This window comes from Rhinolophus sinicus, linkage group LG03 (assembly GCF_036562045.2).
Source record: "Rhinolophus sinicus isolate RSC01 linkage group LG03, ASM3656204v1, whole genome shotgun sequence".
Taxonomy (NCBI): domain Eukaryota; kingdom Metazoa; phylum Chordata; class Mammalia; order Chiroptera; family Rhinolophidae; genus Rhinolophus; species Rhinolophus sinicus.
Window position 1 is genome coordinate 11,728,444 of NC_133753.1, and position 21,204 is coordinate 11,749,647.

Below are 21,204 nucleotides of genomic sequence, written 5' to 3' on the forward strand. Positions count from 1 at the left end.
GTGCACTGTAGACTTCATCGATAAAGGGAAAGATTTTGAGTAAATAAGAATGATTTGTATTACTTCTTAAATGTGTTACTTCTTTTAAAACCACATGGATGAGAAGTACTTTTTTTACTATTTATTTTAAATCTTCTCCCCACAATTCTATTCATACTATTGTTTGGCAATTTTTTGTTTGTTTGTTTGTTTGTTTAAAAAGAAAAGGGGTGGGGTTGCAGATATATTAGTCCTTAATTATGCCTAGAGTCAGAATTTGGACAGATTTGCTCTCCGGTGAATTCCAAAAGGTGATTTTTTTTTGAAGGCATCCCAGTTGCATGACTGCATCTTAACATTGAGACCCTTGGCTGTACGTTCATTCGTAAGCTCAGCCCAAACAGGAAACCAATTCATGCGCCCCGTACAAAAGTGTAGGGAAGGAAAACAGTGTTGTTTGCAAAGCTTTCTGAAGATGCTGAATTGATCTGAGTGTTTGCCTCTGTGGGCTGTCACATCCCACAAAGGGAAGCAAGCCCAGAAACAGCTGAGAGCATGTTTCAGTGACTTGACCCCCACCTGCAGGAATCTGGGCTGCTCCATGAGGAAGAGGTGGCATGGTGGCATTCGCGTTTGTCACTCACTGTGATACACAGTCTGTCTTATTGTCCTCTCTCCCTCCTAGCTTGAGCTTAAGTTTGAATGTGGTATGATTTGTGTGTGTAGAGTGACCAACCATCCCAGTTTGTCGGGAACTGAGCTGTTTCCCAGAACATGGAACTTTCAGGGCTAAACCCAGGAAATTCCTGGGCAAACCAGGACAAGTTGGTCATCCTATGTGTGTAATTAATGGGATATTCCTAAGTAATAGATTTAACCAGGTTTGTGCATTTTTTTCTTAATAATACACTAGTCACATGTCCACTGTAATTAGGATGAAAAAGGACTTCAAAGAGAACTGGCTAAACAAGAGAGCAGGGTGATGTGGTAGAGAGACCAGGCCTCAGAATTTCATTTCTAGCTCTGTCTCTTGCTGGATGTTCTTGGACAAGATGCTCCATAAATTGTAGTTATTATTGCTACAAAGTATGTGTCTGACGGACCAGAGTCAAAATTGATCAGCCTTCTTTCTATTCTTGGTTCAGCTCTAGAGGATGTTAGAACTAGTCTAGGAGACCAGTGTCTTGGGTTCCAGCCAGGTGGTGTGAGAGGCCCATCCTGTGCTCTCCAATGGCAGCCTGGCGTGCCTCTCAGGGCACTGTGCCCACTGTACTGCAAGGATCACCGTGGATCTCCCCCTCTGGGGGGCAAGGGATGCTCCTCAAGGAAGGGCACTTGGATGATTCATCTCCAGGCTCTCCAGAGTCTAGCAGAGGCCTGGCATCACAGTAGGTGCTGAGTAATGTGGGTGGGTGGGTGGATGGATGGATGGATTGATGGATGGATTGATGGATAGATAAGGGGATGGATGGATGATGGATGGATGGATGGATGGATGGATGGATGGATGGATGATGGATGGTTGGATGGATGGATGGATGGGCGGCCTGGTGAGCCAGCAGTCTAATAATTCTTTCCTTATGGATAAGAGTTGAATTAATGGATGTAGCAGTATTTTGACAACGGATACACTTTGTGAGTATCACTGTGGTGACATTTTTAGGTCTCTAGGTTTCTCTTAGCAGCCCCACCAGGTGCCCACCGTATGGGGATAGGGTTTATGGGGCTGCTTTATACTCATGTGCAGAGTTCAGCAGGCTTACAGTTTTCAAGAACACTTACATCTTTCCTCTCACCTGTTTTGCTTGATGATATCTGTCGAGCAGGTTGGCTATGGGCAACATCAGAGTGCTTTTGTCACAGAAAACGTAGCTGCTGAAGTTGTTCTGCACAACTAGAGCTCATGAGATCGATACCAGGCACTTTCTCTTGTTTTCTCGGGCAGTCCCTTTATTTTCTTTCTTTTTTCATAGGCTAATGTAGTGAGTCGGACGCATTAGCCCAATTATCAAAATAAGACTTTTTAAAATATATATGTTTAAGTTGTGCCTCGTAAGAAATTTGGCAATAGGCTATCCGTTATCAGCCAAATGGCCATTTCTTCAGATGTTGCCCTAATACACCCCAGAAATGGCAAGATTCCTAGCACTTCTGGTTTGTTTTATTTCACAGTGCTGTGGCTAACAGTTAATAACCATTTGATAAGGCCCTGGTGGGACCTGTGGTCAGAACTATCCTTGTACTGTTGCTCTGCATTCACCAGACCATTGCCAGCGTTTCACTTGGTTGGTCTTGGGTGGAGGCAACCATGATCTGCTCTAACTTCATTTGTAGAAAAATCTAAACTGGGCTGAGAAAATGATAGCTCTGAGGAATTCTTTCTGGGGGTTGCAGAAACCTGAATTTTATTAATTATGGAAGAAGATGAGATAAAGAATGCTAAATAATTCAAAGTCTTTTCATAATTAATTTGTATTCAATTTCCCTGAATAATTGGGAGAGACGGAAACTATGACATTCCAATCTCACTTCTTATGAACACCAAAGAAGAAAATTCTTTGATGTACAAATTAATGGAAAACCAATACTTAATGAAATAATAAAAACTGGAGCGTACTAGTAGAAACAAGACATTTAAAAGAGCAATGCAGACATGGCCTCTTACACTAAGGAGAGAAGGTCCTAAGGCTGTGTCTTAAGGCAGGTTACTTAAGGCTGGTTACTTGAGGTGGGAGTTTAGGTGCTTTGCTCTTAAGATTAAGAAAAAGACGGAGACCCTCCCACCCCCCCACCCAATCCCATACATGAGCTGCCACATGTGCCCAAAGTCCTAGATTGTTGGACTTACGTCTTCTGGGTGGCAAACAGCTGGAAGACTCCTTAGTCTTTTCTCCCCCACAGCAGACGGACAATTCCATTAAAAGGTCATATTACTGCAGGAAGCCACTCTTGGCAAGTTTGCCACCATTCAACCCATAATGATTTGCCTTTCTTTTTTATCCTGAATTTGTTTTCTGCTGGTAGAAGATCCTCTTTTAATCACAGAATGTTGACAGAACAGCAGAAGTTTTGTTTACTATCTGGGTCCCACCGTTTGTAATTAGTCTGCTCCACGGTGCCCTTTAAAGAAAGTAAAAGTTTGTTTTTCTCTTCCCTCCAGGCTGTTAAACACAGAATCATGTCTCTTGTGTAGTCACAGTTTGAGTTGCTCATGGTGAAACACAATTGACTTCCACATAAAAGCAAGAATGACATGCGCAATCAATTAAGAGGCCAGTACAGCTTCTTCCCCTCCGGTGTCAAAGGCCAGTTAATAAAAGTAAACCTCGTGTTTGGCCACAGAGTCTTACAAGTAAGAGTTACATGGACTAAATTAGTAAGCTGCGTGGCACTTAGCAGAAGCTTCAACAGACTGTCTACCCGTCTTTTCACCCTAGTGTTCATCAAAACCCAAAACCTCACTTTACAAGCAAAGCCAGGGCTTGGTTTTCATCTGGTTTCTCTGAAATCCAGAAGTGTAGACAAAGCAGCGTAAAGGCCACGCCAAAACAACGGAAGCCGCCTCACTTTGCCACGTGCCCTCGTGGACTCACTGTCCATGCGTGACACGCGGCCTCTCCTACCCAGGCCGCAGGGAGATCGGGGCTCAGGGCCTGTGGGGTCTTCACCTCGGGCTCCTCCTCAAAGCTGAGGGTCACTGGCTGCCACTTGAGCGTCTGGACAAAACACAGAAACAGGCTCCGCCTGTGTCATAGCTGCATAATACAGTGAAGAGGAAAATGTGTTACATTTGTTAGTGAACAAAGGAGATGAATCTCAATGAAACATTAGGTAGTCAAATACGTGACCTTGGTATAAAAATGCAAATGTGAATACTCTCCCATGTACTAATAGCCATAAATACTTTTTCAGGGCCCACAGCCTGTCACCTACAGATCACCAAGCAGCTTTCTACCTGGCTCTCCAGCTTGCCATCTCCAGACAGGTCAGTTTCTCTAACGTTTCCTAAACTGTCTCGATCCAGTTCCGTCGGCGCCTTGGTTTGAGCTAATAGCTGGTCTTCCCTTCACTGAGGCTGACCTGGAAGCTAGAGGCTCTTCCCAGAGGACGCTGACCCCTCACAGTGAGGACCCTGGTGTTTGGTCAGTTTGAGCATAAGCTGTGAAGACACCAGCGTGCCAGGCTCTGCTTTTGGAGGTTCATTCCACAGATCTGGAGGGTCCAACCTGCGGTCGATGGCAATGGATGCAGCACATGGCATGTACCCTGATGCCAGGAGTCATCAAAGAGCCATGTCCCTTGCTAGCAGAGCCCAGCGCTGAGCTCTCAGCATGGTGGGGATTGAGTCACTGGCTGAGGCTTGATTGCCATAAGGGTATTGGTGATTGACAGCAAGATGCCAGCAGGCATAGACAAAAGATACCAATTTCTTTAAAATACGTAGAAGATATAAATAGTTACACATGGTGGCTCCTCGAAATAGGAGACTCAACAGTATTCTTGCTGGAAGGGCAAGCTTTGCTGGCCTTCATCTTCCCAACGGTAGTTTCCAGAAGCTGCCTTTGCCATTCTCATCCCCTCCCAGCTGTTCTGGAGACTCTGGCCACACGCCTGCCTGCCTGCCCACCAGGTGCAAGACACTCGTGGTAACCCCAGCACATTCCTTAGTGCTGACTGGAGGGTGAATCAAAGGCCAGTTCTCCAGACATGCCATTCCCCTGGCAGGCCTGGGCTATAGGCATGCATCTCACTTCCCTGAGGCCTGGGAATCATGTTGAGACGTGGGTCCCATTGACAACCTGTGGACTTAGGAAACCAGGATACCGCCTCTGTAAAGGTCCTCTCACCTGGCATGGTGTGGGCCCTAGCTGGACTGAGCAAGAGCTGCTGCTGCAACAGCTGTAGGCTGGTGACCGGCCATCTGGCCTCTCCTCCAGCAGGACCTCATCTCACCTTCTCCGTGGAGCCTCCTTGCTGCAGCAGCCTGTGCTTCTCCTCCCTCGGGCTCAGCTCTCTTGTTCAGTGCCTTTCTCACTACAGTTGAGGTGCCACGAGGGCAGGACACCATGTCTCTCGTCGTCACAGCTTTACCCTGGCAGCTGGAGCACTGCCTGACAGGTGGCAGGCACTCAGGAGAACCTGTTGGTGGAGGAACCAGCTTTGAGCTCCTTTAAGTTAACTGTCCCTTGAGGACATCGTTTTGAACTCTGTGTCTGTTTGTCCTTGACTGTTCTGGTCATCCCTGCACACTCCCACCCTGCGTATACCCTGCCTTCGACCCTCCCCACAATCCTAGGCCAAGAGCCGTTCACACAGTCGGTTTTCAGTCTGAGGAATGGATAAGGAGATGGAGACTTGTGGGTGTCAGCAGCCTTCACGCAGCGTGGCAACACCAGACCTCTGTGGCCTTCTTATCTTCAGAGCCAATGCCATTTGACTAGGAGGAGAGGATGAAAGAGGAATCAGAAGACATAGAGCCATTCAATAGCTGAGTGACCTTGGTCAAGTCATTTCACCTCCTTTGGACTCGGCTTCCCTCCCTGTAAACCAAGTATTGGGCCATATGAGCACTCTTCCAGCTGCAATAGCTGTCATTCTGTGCTTCAAAGCACAAAGCTTCTATAGCCAACCTTTACAGCTTAAATCCGTGAAAAACAATTTCAGAGAGGAAAACTAACAGATTTGGGAAAGACAGACATCGTGGCCTCCTACTAAGGAGTGAGGCTATTGATGGTTTGGGAAGAAGCAGGAGAGCTGAAAGGAGGTCCAGCATTGGGATTGGAGTTGGAGGGGAGACCGGAAGGAGTCTGGAGGCAGTCGTGTAAGAAGCTTCAACCTCGAGCTCTGTTTAGAAGTCCAGATTCAGGTTCTGAGCCCCACGAGGTACTGCTACACCTGCGTGGGATCCGGGGTGTTCGATAGTCATTGACCTTCATTCACACAATATTCATGTGTGCACTTTATCAGCCATTGTGCTTGAGTGATTTTGAAGAAAATCTGGAACAGCTGTTACACATAAAGGTTAAGGTTATGTCTGGACATCTGCTTTGTATGTGGCATTGCAATTTGTTTCTTGGATCAAGTTATTTTGGGTTGTAGTTTGGGAAGGTAAGGGGATTTTGTTTGTTTGCTTACGTATTTCCTTGATGTCTAATGGAGATCCAGGACAAAGGAGCTTGAAAAGAATCACAGGTGTCTGATCATTTGGAAAGCTGTTAAAGGCTTTATAAGTTACTAAGCACTTTCATTTCAGTAATACTTTAAAAAATGAGAACAGATCAGTGAAGGCAGTTTAATTCCACTAAATACCTCTGGCAATTTGTATGTGTCTCCATCTAGAGTGAACGTATTAGGCACAAACAAAAGTAGATCAGTTTTGTGGGCGGGGGGGTGAGGGGGGAGTGTTTCCTTAGGGAAAAACAAAAGATTTGGTATTGACTGGCAGTTCTACAGAGAAACGGGGTCTCCGGTATCACTTCAGTGGTGAGACCATGGCTTGAAGACAGCACGTGTTTGCACGTTGGCAGTTAATATCCTGGGGCTTTCAGGAAGACGTGCTTAGAGTCTGAACACGGTACAAGGAGAAACAACTCTTGGTATTTTCAGAGAATCAGATCTTGAAATGGTGGCTTCGTGTGTGTGTGTGTGTGTGTGTGTGTTTAAAAATTCTTTTGGGTTTTGTTTTACACCAGATACCAGAGGCCCTGGGGTACGTCCGCCAAGCTCTTCAGCTCCAAGGTGATGACGTGAACTCTCTGCACCTGCTGGCCCTCCTGCTGTCAGCACAGAAGCATTACCACGATGCACTGAACATCATCGACATGGCCCTGAGCGAGTATCCAGAAAACTTTATGTAAGTGGGCGTAGGCGTTGGCTTTCCCGTGCTCAACAGCTATGCGATTTACTTCTCCCCAGCTTCCTTCTCTCTCTTCTACTGAATTTAAATCCTTCATGGATATCCCAAGGGCAAATAGTACACGATTTCCTTTACTTTTGTTTCTTCATGATATTTAGAAACAAATAAACAATTGACTCTTGAATAACATGGGGGTTAGGGGCACCAACCCCCTGCACAGCTGAAAGTCACATATAATTTTGACACCCCCCCAAAACTTAACTCCTAATAGCCTACTGTTAACCAGAAGCCTTACCGATAATATAGTTGATTAACACATATTTTGTATGTTATATGTACCATATACTGCATTCTTACAATAAAGTCAGCTAAAGAGAAAATGTTATTAAGAAAACCATAAGGAAGGGAAAATAGGTACATTTACAGTATTTATTGAAAAACATCGGCATATAAGTGGACCCTCACAGTTCAAAGGCCAACTGTAGTCTGTTAGGTCATCCTTATCAAGGTAAAATACTTTATCCATTTTTTTCCATTGTGTACTCTTGGGGTATACAAGATGGCTTTTGATGGACTGTGGATGACCGTTTTTATTTTAGTAGTTATACATTTTTTAATGTACATTAGAAAAAATATAACTGCATATCAAAATGTGGTTTCATGGAAATTATTGATCAGAGGGAGACTAAGAATTTTTTTAATGAGTTGTTTTAAGTCAATTTAAAGAAAAATGTTAAGTAAATAGTCATGCAGATAGAGCCGGATGTGGCAAAAGTTACACTGAACAAACTCCAATGACCGAAACTTGGGAAACTGCTTGAGAGCCTGTTTGTCCTTCGTTACCAGGCGGTGTCACTAGCTTCAGGGGATTTTTTTTTATTATTATATTTTAAGCCATTTTCATCAAAATTCCTGACCTCTTGAGTTTTATTCTGTAGGAAATGGAATTCCTTAAACCAATCACTCGGCATTTGTACATACCCTAAGAATTGTCACTATAAAGTGCCACATGCTTGAATTGTCTATACTTACCATCACATCTTACCTCCAAGGCCCTGAATCCAGGCCTGTGGGTTAGGCTTTGCTGGGAAGGACAATCTTGGGCGCTACTGGGTTCCTGTTATCCTCTGTGGAGTAGCCTAGTAACCGGTACACAGCGGCCAGAAATAGTAAACAGTCCTGCACGCTGGCCGGTTCTAATTGTCTAAGGGGCAGGGGCAGTAATAGGGTGGGGGCGGCTTTGGGCAGGGGGAGGGGAGGGAGTGTAGCCGGTGGCCCAGGCTGGCTGTCTTCACTCTCAGAAATAAGTGTAATTGCAAATTTTAAGTGGATCAACTTTGGCTTGCTTGCTTTCTCTGCCTCATCACCTCACTGTGTTTTTAATCAGTGCATTTCAACAGCTCTTCTTGGAAAATTGGTTCACACATTTCCATTACAAACATTTCTTTGTCTTCAAGTGAAAAGAGCACTCCTCTTCTCCCCTTCGAGAAAATTCTCATTCTAATCCAGGAAACTCCTGACTAGAGACTTCTTTTGTAGGTTCTGCTATTTATGCAGAGTGAATTAAAGAGCTCTGCCGCAGTGCTTTACTTCTTGCAGCTCTCACACTTGCTCTTTTACGTACAGAGTGTATTTCTGGATTTTGTCCGAAGCTGGTTAGCCCATGGAACCTTAAAGTGGTTAAAGCTCTTTAGAAAAAATCTTCAGTCCTTTACCCATCAGTGAAGTACAACCTGATGCAATTGAATTCAGTTTCTCTCATCAATATTTATAAAAGGGCCTTCCCTGCCTCCCACCCACCAAACACCTTCCTTAGATGTTAGACTCCGGCATGTGGCTCTTAGACAGCCTGGGGCATCATCTGAGCACAGGCTTATTCAACTAATAGCTACACCGCACAGTAAGCAGTAAACAGTGGTGGCTAATATGGTAATGCCTCCAAGTGACAGCAGCTGACAGCCTTTTCAAGTACTAGTAGAAATAAGGAACAGCAGTAGAGATATTTGAGGAATGCAAGCCTGTTATTTTAATGTTAAGCCTGAAGCTCAGAAAAGCAAAGCATATGGCAGCAGGTCTGAAAGCAGGCGATGACTTGTTTGCTTTTTAAATATTTGTATTTCTTCCTTTGTGATGAGAAATTTCTTCCCAAGAATATTTTATTAAAAGTTGGGCCCAATGTACCAATCGATCCCATGGTTTCCTCCCACCCCAGTAAAACATTGCGACATCACCCTCAACAAGATTATGTGGACACCTGTCATGTCGTGTTGTCTGTGTGTGACAGGCTTGTCTCCCGCAGATCGGTAGACTCAGAAGCCTGGCAATGCCTCGTGTTGTTTGTGTCCCCCCAGCCATACCTGCCACAGACTGAGTTCGTCTTTGGTGTTTAGTCAGTACCTGCTAGTTGGAGGTGAACCCCCTTCCCAACTGTCGAACAGTTCAAACTGTTGAGCTGAGAATTGATTTAGCTAGCCTCTTAGCCTGGTGCAGAGAATAACGGAACGTTTGGGTCTCTGTTAAGCTTATCCACGGTACACCAGCTTTTCTCATTTCCTCGTAACAGTAATGATGGGTAAGACAGGGAAGACCAGCTGCCCCTCCAAGGGCGTCCAGCTGTCCTAGCCAGTGCAGTTAAGGTATCTGTACATGTTACTCACTTAACAGTTCATAGGAATTATCATTGCTACTGCTACAGTGTTTTCAAATACAATATTTTAGATCCTTTAAAATTGTTATTAAATATTGAGTAGAAGCAAAAGATTATTAAATATATTTCAAATAATTCAATAACACATGTATACCCACTTCTTCATTTAAGAAAAAGAACATTACTAGTGCCTGTGAATTTCCTGTATACCCCCCATTAACCTGTCCCTTTACCTCTTGTGTCACAGGTTATCTACCCTCCTGAATTCTTTGTTGAGCACTCTTGTGTTTGTATACCATATACAGAGGGTGCCCAAAAAGTGTATACACATTTTAAGGAAGGAAAAAACTGTATTAAACTTTCACTGATAGTAACCACTTTGAGCATCTCTTGTAATTGCAGACGTCAAACGTGACTTGTGTTCATCTTTTAATGTCAGTATATATTGAATATTACAATTGTAATACAGTTTTTCCCTTTCTTTCCTTTTTCCTTTCGTTCCTTTTTTTGGGCACCCTCTGTATGTCTGTACTAAATCACAAAAATTCTAGTTAGGCATGTTTTAAAATTTTAAAAGAATGGAATCACTCTGAGTATATATTTATACTACTTGCTTTCATTGCTTAATGTTATGTTCCTGAGGTTCATCTGTATTGCGTACAGCAGCAATTTATTCATTATACTGATGAATAGCATTTTATTATGTAAATAGACCAAGATTTGTTTTTCTAGTTTACTCTGAGTGGATATGTGGGTTGTTTTTGGTTGTCGGCTATCAGGAACAACGCTGCTGCAAATGTCCTTGCACAGGTCCACATGTGCGAGCGTTTCTGAGAGTGACATTGTTGGGTCATAGGACCTGTGCATCTTCAACTCTACCAGATAATTCCAAACTGTTTTGTAAAGTGGTGTGGCAGTCTCCACGCCCACCAGCCGTGCCTGAGAGCCCATGTGGCTCCGTACGCCACACGCGGTGCTGTCATACTTATTTTGGGCCATGTGGTTGCTAGTTAGTGGTATCACACTGTGAATTTAAGTTGCCTGTCCACCCTTTTGTTTGTTTCTTCATTTAGCTTTTCTCTTTTGTGAAGCATATGGAGCATTCCTCTTTTCTAACTAGGTCGTGGTCTTCATACTACAGAACTTGTAGGATTTCTTTATATATTATGGTTACAAGTGCTTTGCTTGGTTGTATGTGCTGCAGAAATCTTCTCCCAATCTGTGCCTTGTCTTTGATTTCTCTTAATGATGTCTTTTGATGAACAGAAGCTCCTAATTTTAAAGGAGTTAAATTTATCAATCATATTCATGGCTAGTACTTCTGTGTCTGATTTAAGAAACTTTTGCCTTCTCCAAGATCATGAAGAGAGTCTCCTAAGTTATCTTCTAAAAGCTCTCTCGTTATCTTTCTCACGTAAAGCTAGGAGTCCATCTGGAATTCATTGTTTTATGTATGTGTGGTGTGAGGGATCCAATATAATTTTTTCCCGTATGGATACCCAATTGTCCCAGCATCGTGTCCTGAGAAGATTCCTTTCCCTGTAGCTCCATACTGCCACTGTTGTACTAAATCAAACGTCCATATGTGTGGGGGGCTGTTGCTGAGCTTTCTACTTGGTTCCATTGGTCAGTGTGCCCGTTTCTGTGTGATTGCCACTCTTTCTTCATTCTTACAACTTTATTATATGTGAGGTAGATCCATCCTTGCATCTTGCTGTTTCATACAAATTTTGACCTTTCATACAAATTTTCAAATCAGCTTGTCAAGTTCACAAAAAAAGCTGTTGAGATTTTGATTGGAATTTATTTCATCTAATAGCTCACTTTGGGGAGAATTATATATTTATGACAGTGGTTTTTCTAATCCATGGCATTATATCTCTAATTATTTAGGCCTTCAAAAGATACTTCATAAGTGAAGTTTTATAATTTACTTCATGAAGATTTTACCCATTTTTTTACTCGATTTATTCCTAGTTACTTGAAAAAAAATTTCCGTGCTTTCCTACTCAAAAGTCTAAGAGGTTTAAGGAAATTTCCTTCTTCCTGGTTTGCTAAGAGTTGTTTTTTTTTTTTTTTAGTCATTAATTGATATCAAATTTTATCAAATGCTTTTTCTGTATTTATTGAGATGATTATATGATTTTACTCCTTTAATCTGTGAATAGTGTATATATTTTTTATTTTTTTATTATTTTCAGGTGTACAAAACAACATAATGATTAGACATTTGCACACCTTACAAAGTGATAACCCCAACAAGTCTACTACCCATCTGATACCGTACACAGCTATTACAGTACCGTTGACTATATGCCCTATGCTGTACTTTATATCCTGTGACTATATATTTTTTTTAATTATAGTTGACATTTAATATTATTTTGTGTTGGTTTCAGTTGTACAGCGCAGTGGTTAGGTATTTATATAACTTATGAAGTGATCCCTCCGATAAGTCTAGTACCCATCTTATTGACTATATGTGAATAGTATACTAATTGTTACTTTAAAATGTTACATTAGCCTTGCATTCTTGGAATAAGCCCAATCTGATCATGCTATATTAGCTTTTTTATGGAATCGGTTTACTAATTTTTTTAAAGAACATTTACATTTATGTTCATGGTGAAATCATTTGTGATTTTCCTTTCTCGTTACATCCTTGTCAAGTTTTGGCATCAAGGCTAGGCTAGCCTCATAAAATGAGTTGAAGTAGTTTTTTTCTGTGTGTTTTGGATCATCGTGTGAGATTGGAATTATTTGTTCCTAGAATAATAAATTTTGGTAGAACTCGTTCGTAAAACCATCTGGGACTGGTCTTTCTTTCTATGGAAAGACTTCTGATGCTTTTAAAAAAATGATAGTAGGATATTTAGGTTTTCTACTTATTTTAGTAAGCTATTGTAATATATATTTTAAGGCTTTGTCCATTTCATCTAAATTTTAGATTTTGTTGGCATAAAGCTGTTCATAATGTTTTTAAACTCTTTTTTGTCATACATCTGTGATTAAGTCTTTGTCATTTCTGATACTGTTAATGTACCTTCTTTTTTTTTCTTGAACAGTCTTGCCAGAAATTTGTTACACTGATCTTTTCAAAGAACCAGTAGCTTTTTTTATCATCTCAACTATATACTTTCTCTTTTATGAATTTCTGTTCTTATTTTTATTATTTATTTTCTTTGAGTTTATTCTGTTTTATTTGGTTTTCCTTCTTAATCATTTAAGTTGGATGTTAAGTTCATTAATCTGTTGGCCTTTCTTATTTTCTGACATAAGCATTTAAGACTAAAAATTTCCCAAGTACTGCATTAGCTGTACACCACAAGTTTCATTATGTAAAATTTTTGTTGCTGTTCGGTTCTAAATACTTTTAAATTTCCATTATTTTTTTACTCATTAGCTATTTTAGAACTGTGTTTTATAATTGTCAAATATGAACTTTTTAAACCTATCTTTTGTTAATGGGCTTTTAACTTCGTTGAGTTGTGTTCAGAGACTATAATCTATATAAATTTCAAATTTGTTAAGACTTGTTTTATGGCCCAGCATGTGGTTACTTCTTGTAAATATTTCATGTGTGCTTGAAAAGAATGTTTGCTGGATTTGGGAGTAAATTTTTATGTATTTTATTAGGTTAAGCTATTAACAATGCTAGTCAGGTCTTCTTTATTCTTACCGATTTTTTCGTGTCTACTTTATCAATTATTGAGCAGAGATATGTTGAAATACACCACTGGAATTGTAGATTGTCCTGTTTCACCACATAGCAGTTTTTGCTTTATATATTGTAAAGCTGTACTATTAGGCACATATACATTTAGAATTGCTGTGTCTTCCTGGTAAATTCAGCCCTTCATCATTATGTAATAAGTTATGTAATTCATTTTGCCTCAAAGTCTACATTCATATATCCACATACATGTGTGCATATACATAGCTACACACATACAAATTTCGTGTGTGTGTGTGTGTGTGTGTGTGTGTGTGTTTGGAATATCTGTTTCTGTCCTCTTTCTATTCTTTTATTTTACATATGCTCTTGTGCTCATTTTATATATAGCTGATTTATTTTTTAACTCAAGCCAACAGTCTTACCTGGAATATTTAGTCCATTTCCATTTATGGTAAATACTGATATATTTGTCTTAATGTCTACCATCTCATTTGTGCCTTCTATTTTTCCTGCCTTTTTTCATAACATATCCTCTCCCTTCCGACCTTCTTGTAGGTTATGATTTTATTACGTATTTTTCCTTTACTAATTTGGAAAAAAAACATTCTGTTTTTGTTGTTGTTGTTGTTGTTTAGTGATGACCCTAGAAATTTCAATGAGGGTCTGTTTCTGGCAAACTTTCTAAGTTTGCGTCTGAAAATATATTTGACTTTACTCTCAAAAAGAGATTTTCAAACTGGACATGTCATCCCAGGCTCACCTTTTCTTTCTTTTTTTTTTTTTTTTAATATTGTATATATACATCTTTTTTTAAATTAGTTTCAGGTGTACAAAACACAGTAAAAGTTAGATATTTATCATTTATACCCCTCACAAATCTACTACCCCTCTGACATCGCATACAGCCGTTACATTTCCACTGTCTATCCCATATGCTGTACTCCACTTCTTGTGACTATATATATATATATATATATATATATATATATATATATATGTATAAAATTATAGTTGACATTCATTATTATTCAGCTTCAGGTGTATAGCGCAGCCAGGCTCACCTTTTCTCACTACACAAGTGGTCTTGCTCTTTTGTAGTTGTTGAGAAGTCCACGGTTTAACCTTCATTCATTGTTGGGTCACCGGTCTTTCTCTGGCCTTATTGCTTTTGTTGCCAGCATTTCACATTTCACGACAACGCAGCTAAGAGTAGGGATCCTGCTTGCAATTCACTGGACTTTTTAAACCTGTGGATTGGTATTATTTGTATTCTTTATCATTTCTAGAAAATTCTTAGCCATTATTATTTTAAATATTTCTTCTCTTACCAATAACATATAGTAGGTTCTTTCTTTTTTATTTACTCTGATAATTTCTGCCTTTGTCTCAAGTATTTAGGCCTTTGTTCACATTTAATATAATTCATGATGTGGTTGGATTTATGTCTGCCATTTCTATATGATTTTGTCTTTTTTGTTCCTCCTATATTGCCTCATTTTTCTGTTGAAAAAAAAGTGTTTATAAATCCGTTAACTTTTAAATACCTAAACAAAAGGATGAAAAATTGATATTTGCTAATTACGTAGTAAATATCTCTAACACAGTGAGTTTTTCCCAAACTATAATTTAACAGAGTACACATTTTTATAAACAGTGTTCATAAATTCTAATAGATTCACTGTCTACCGTACATGGTTTGAGAACCTCGATCTTTCTTCTTTTGAAATACAACTTGGCAAAAATTTCCTAATTGATTAATACATTTTACTTAGTAATTTTCCTCATTGGCCCAAAGAGGTAGAAGTAGGTGTCAGGCGTCCGTCTGTCGGCCAGGGCTCTGATCAGACCCTCACAGACTTTGTTTCTGCCATGGAGATTCCTTTGTAGGTAAAATACTGGGATGAGAACTGACTGTTTTTGTCTTTGGAAAATATATCAGATAGTGTCATACGTACTGTGGCATTTGGAGACTTTAGTATAACTAAAACTAATTGTTGTTCTAATTCGGCAGGCCTTACAATGGCTGCTAAGAGCAAGGCAGCCACAGCTGCGGTTGAGTTTCTTGCCCTGAAACAAATTGAGGTTGTGCAACTTTCCTGATTATAGATTTTTAGTTGATTTGAATTTTGCTTTTTCCTATTTAAATAGAATATATGCATGTCCTTTTTCATGTGCTCTCAGAGAGGTCATCAGATGACCAGCACACTTAAGAAACCATCAAATGTTACCATAAAGCACAAGAAAGTAATTTTTGAAACCTCTTAAGAATACAAAGACAAGTGGGATCGTTACCGGTTTGAACAACTTCTTCAAGTGTGTTTTTTGATCCATAACTTTGACACATCAGAAGATGCTGAAACAAATCCTCCGTCACCTGATTGGAAGACCGTAGGCTCTTCTACAACACTCTTCTTTGTATGTGGTCTTCTACCCTATTATGAGAAAGCAGATTTTGTCAGCCACGTTTCTTTTTACACCAGCGGGCACTGTGTGGAAAGAAGTGAACATACGTAACTTTCACTCACTCACTCATTTAGCAATTATAGTCACTGGCATTTATATACTGCTTTGTTATAGGCAACTTAACGCATTTTTAACTAATTTAATCATCATCAGAATCATGGTAGGTAGTAACATCATCATCCCTATTTTACAGACAGGGAAACTGAGGCACAGAGAGGTTAAGTAATTTGTCGAAGAGTATGCTCCTAGTAAGCGGTGGAGACATGATTTGAACCCAGGCAGTCTGGTCTTGACACCTGTGCTCATAACCTTTGCCTTTGAAGCACTGAGTTCCTACTATGTTCCAGGTGCCAGGCTAGGTATTTGGATGCTGCCATGAGTGAGAGAAAGACAGTTTGTGCTCTCTTAGAGCTAGCAATTCAGGTGAGCAGGATTTTTATGCCATCTTCCCTGTTAATCTTATCAGTAAACTAGAAAACACGGTTAGGATCATTCTTTACTTGAACAGAGTCTGTATCTGGTTTTTTTTAAAAAAATCCTTACTTAGCAAGTAAGATTGTGTCTCTTTCGCACTCTGTCTCACTTCCACGCACACTCTCAGAGACACTCAATTTAAGTCGAACTATCATATTGAATGATGTTTTGATGTAGTGATTATTGAGAGGCCAGGTGTTATAGGCTATTTTTATGTCTCTGAGATGAGTGATGGAGTAATGAACATACCCATTAAATTGCATTTGATAGAAAGTTGGACCACAAGGAAAGAAGCCGTTCATGTCATTAAATTAGAGAAATGATCCATGGATACATAAAAGGGTGTCTGGAAAAAAAAAAAAAAGTGTGTCTGTGAGGGCTGAGTGCAAGATAACCAACCCAGGGATGCCGGTCCCTTGGGGAGGTGAATCTTTGGGCAGAAGAGAGTGGGTGGCAGCCTGAAAAGCACCACAGATCAAAGTGGAGCAGATTCAGTGGTGCAGTAGTTTAAAATCAACTTTCCACAGCAAAAAAAACCTGAATGAAAAATGGGCCAAGGACTCAAATAGACATTTCTCCAGAGTAGATATTAAAATTGGCCAATAAGCACATGAAAATATGCTCAGCATCACTGATCATTAGGGAAATGCAAATCAAAACCACAATGGGATACCACTTCATGCCCAGTAGGAGGACTATTATTTAAAAAAGAAAAAAAGTAAGTGTTGATGAGGCTGTGGAGAAACTGGAACTTTCATGAGCTGTTGGTGGGAATGTAAACTAGTGTAGCCACAGGAAAACAGTGTGACAGTTCCTCAAAAAACTAAAAATAAATTACTATACAATCCATCAATTCTACATCTGGGTAAATAGTCAAAAGAATTGAAAGCAGGAACTCAGACAGATAATCATACACTCAAGTTCATAGCAGCACTTTTCGTAATGGTCAAAAGGTGGAAGCAGCCCAGTGTCCACGGATAAATGAATGGATGAACTAAGTAGGTTGTGTCTAAATACAATGGAATATTATTCAGCTTTCAAAAGGAAGGACATTCTGACACGAAGCCACAGAACTGTATACACTTAAAAATGGTAAATTTTATGTTATGTATATTTTACCACATTTTTTTAAAAACTCAACTTTCTGACTTCTTGACCTGTGTGGCGGTGGAGGGTTCCCCCATTCTTGGAAGGTTGAGATTAGATGGCTTGGGGTTCTCTCATTCTGGGTCGTGAAGCTGCCCTTCTTCCCCGGGGGGACTTCTAAAGCCGGGAAGCAGCGTCCCGCTGCACCAGCCTATTCATGGAGTCTTTTTGTGAGGCATTGGCCTGTGGTGTTGCCTTCCATAAATGCAGGTGATCGTCAAAAGAGACGAACCCCCCAAAGTCAATGAAAAATGGCTTAGAAATGGAAAACTGGGTTTACGAGGCAAGGGCAGAAGAGGAAATGGAGGAGAACTGTATTTGAAGCCAAGTTTGCTCACGAGAGGACCTTCCTTTCTCCAGGACCAGAGCAGCTGTGTCCCTGGTGGGGAGTTGTGCTGGCCCACTCTTCTCCCCATTTCCACGTGACCAGTCCTAGTCGTGCATGTGACTGTTTGTCCCCCAATTTGAAGTCCTCACAGGAGTGTCCTGCTTCCTTCCTAGAGAGTTCCCTCTTTCCTGGTTATTTCTGATAGAAAGCCTTCAGGTCACGGGGTTTTCCTGTCAGCCCGGGAGGGGAGCTGCTCACAAGGCCTGGCAGCTGGGAGAGGCCACGCTGGGGCCACTGCACTGAATTCCTCCATCCCCAAGGGTGGCATGCCATTTACCTGCTGCTTTTCTGTATAAGATCTCAAGTTTTCCTAACTATCTCATTCAACAATTCAAAGTATGGAGTATCATCCCCAGACGTGCGCCGGTGTTCCCGTAAAGCTCTGGATTCTCAGAACCTAGCCCAGTACTTGGCACGCTGCAAACACTTACACGTGTTTGTGCAATGAATGGTTGAAAGTGGTGACCCTGCTGAGTAGCCTGGTAGCCTTAGTCCACAGCTGAGCATGCATCTACCTGTGTTTCTTCTATTGTCCATTTTGGTTTTTACTCTGCCAAGTCCCACTATGTGACCAAATGATGGTGTGCTCGGACTTACTGCAAGTGGGTCACATAAAGCACTTGCTAGTGACCCAGCCAACTGTGGAAAAACATCAAACAGTACCAATACAAGTGAATGTCAGTTCATTCGTAATGGTCTTTTGCATTTTGAGGTAATGAAAGTTCACTATTTAAAAACAAAGCAAAAATGTCTGAGAGCAAAGAGGAGAAAGTAGAGAATCTCCAAATTTATCCCATAATTATTCTTGTGAGGATCAATAACCCAATGGGAGATGATCAGATTCACTGTCCTTTGAACAAGTCCCCAACTTTCATGATTAGAGAGCCCCCACTTTCTGCCAAGTGTGTGCCAGGCTTAGGAGAGCCATGGCTAAGGAAACCGGCCCTGTCTTCATGCAGCTCACAGAGCTATGTGGAGGAGAATTACTTTGGATGTGCCGAGTGGCTAAGAAGAAACAAAGATCACCACTGCGGCCACCACCACCCACACTGTCTGGGGAACCTAGGGGGGCCAGGCTTGCTGTTAAAGCTCCAAAGGCAGAGGTCCTGCCTTTGGTCTCCCGTGGCACCTCTGAAAAAAGCGAAGAAAAAACAAAAGCAAACCCTTCATGAGTTACTAAGTAAGAACACCCAGGAGGCAAAGACAGAGCATGTGGGACATGGAAAACAGGCTAGGACTCACAGGGGCAGGTTTCTGAAAGTGCAAGGACTCAAGGTCCCAATCCAGGGAGATGTGTTGTCCTCCTCTGGTCCCAAAGAGCTGGCTCAGCTTCCTAGCATTCCGCGGGCTTCTTCCTTCCTGACTTGGAGTAGAGGGGGCCATTTCTGTCTTACAGAATTTCAGGGATTCCTTTGAGTCCATGTCATATCTGGCCTGGGCGCTTTCCCTTCTAGGTCTAGGTGAGTGTAGGATTTCCATTCTTTTAATATCAGCCATTGTCCACTGAAATGGGCCCAGATGTCTCATTTCTTCACGTGAGCTCCCATCCTCAGACTTGGAATGTGGGGAAATCAGGGCCATGGGAGTTGAGTCAGAAATAAAGATGGAAACCCTCCAGAGCCATGGCCTTTGGGGAGCGGTGGGGCAGTAGACTTGCTTTGGGGTCACCCCTCCCCCATTTCAAAGTGACCAGTGGCTTTGTGGTTCAGGAAGAATAGAGTATTTCTGTTTAGTGCCTGACTAGTTTGATGGGAAGACTTGCTTTCAAATCCGTTCTGTTCACACGTTTACTTACCAGATGGCTCTTTGACACCTACTGAGCCGCAGGCACGTGCTCAGCTACCACTCACCAAACCCGAGGGCAGGTTCTCCGCCTCCTACTTACTTTGCAGCCCTCAGCCCCCAGCACCACCCAGTGACACAGCACCCAGGAAACTGTCGTGACTGTCGGTGTCCACACCCTGTTGCTTTGTGGGCATCACTAAATAAAATGGCCCCCTTCATAAAAGTGTCACACTGCGGCGTGGGAGGAGGTCTTTGGAACATGGGCGGTGTGATTCCAGAGGTGCTTTTGGTTCATCCCGCCCAGGTCACTTCCAGCTCAGGTGCTGGCTCCTGGACCTAGTCAGAGTTGAGATTATTGGCTGACACAGGAGCAAAAAATGAGCCAAGCGAGGGTTTCTTGAGGTGATTTATTTCAGTTAAATATGTCAGTTGTTTGTTCTAAAAATATCACCAGAAGGATGGGGGGGGGGGGTGTATTCCAGATTGTTGACATTTTGACTGAAATGAGAAACAAAATGGAACTGATATGAGATCTAACGGGGGTTCCTGCCTGTCAGAAGGAGAGGGAGGGACTAGGGCACCATGTGGCACAGCAGAATCCTCAGAGAAGGGGGGGACCGTCCCCAGAGCCCGTAACAAGCAGCCTCCCATCCAAGGATGCGGGGCTGCTAAGTTCTGTAGAGCGAGGTCTGCTCCTAGAACTTTCTTTTACTAAATAAATATGGTGTGGGTTTTCCCAGGAATCGGCAGATCTGGGAACCTGGGCTGGGATAACGGTCTCAGAAACAGCGAGGCCAGCGTGGGGGAAATGCTGAGTGACCTCCCCAGACTTGCCGGCACATTGTGCGGCATCTCCTTCTCGAGCAGCCATGGTCAGATTTCTAGAATTTCCTCAGTGGTTAAAAACTCCTGGACAGAAGTTTGCCAATGAGCCACCTGGGTCAGTTGCTGGACAGGACTTTATTCCTAGAGAAGAGCCACACCCTTCAAACCCTGCCTTGGTTGTTCTTTTGCAAACAGACCAGGAGTCCATGTGTGCATTTGGGTTTTGTAAAGTTATTCAGGTTTGTAAAGCTTGTAGACTAGGGGTTTCCTTCTGGTGGCCTGTGAGCTGACGTCTGCTTAGTAGAGTTCTATTAGGTCTGTGGGCATTTCAACAATATTTGGATTTGATTACTTTTAGAGTAGGCTGGCACAACTCCAAACACTCCCTGATATCTTCAGCCCAGTTCCATTTACTCGCCTGGCTCTGGAAGACATTTGAGTTTTTCACCCCCGAGAAGGACCCACAATGGCAGTGGATGATTACTCAGTGCTCCGCAGACTCAGGAGGTGCCCCTTATGTGGGTGACAGTGTGAATGGTACCCCCTGAATTGGTACAGTGACTCTCACTGGAGACACTTGGGGAGGTCCTAGATGGAGAGCAGCCATTGGAAAGCCAACCAGGAAATCACTCCCGAAAGAAGGAAAGCGTCTTGTTCAAGACCAAGGGTGGAGGTGCCCTTCATGTGTGAGCTTAATGTAAGTGATTGATCAGAATTCCCACTGAATTGAAGAACAGAATACTCCCACAATTCTTTTGGCAAGGAAATAAACACAGGTAGAATTTCCTAAGTGTAGGGGCTATGGGCACTCTTTTCCTTGGAGGTCTTTAAAAAAAATATCAGACCGTTGAAGGTTAGGATGGAGAGTTAGGAACTAGAGTGGCGCTTCTTGCTCTAAATTTGCACACAGATCACCTGGGAACCTTGTTATGTGAAGATTCTGTTCCATTGGGTGTAGAGTGGTG

At 41.9% G+C, this 21,204-nt stretch overlaps 1 protein-coding gene across 11 annotated transcripts in view; it reads left to right on the forward strand.

The window, feature by feature from the left end:
- Positions 1-21,204, forward strand: part of TTC7B (tetratricopeptide repeat domain 7B) — a 238,820-nt gene that overhangs the window by 139,321 nt on the left and 78,295 nt on the right. For all 11 annotated transcript variants that reach the window (XM_074327043.1, XM_074327041.1, XM_074327049.1 and 8 more), the window contains 2 exons: positions 3,892-3,964; positions 6,672-6,832. In XM_074327043.1, the coding sequence (XP_074183144.1) occupies positions 3,892-3,964; positions 6,672-6,832 (234 nt within the window). The remainder of the gene's footprint in view (positions 1-3,891; positions 3,965-6,671; positions 6,833-21,204) is intronic.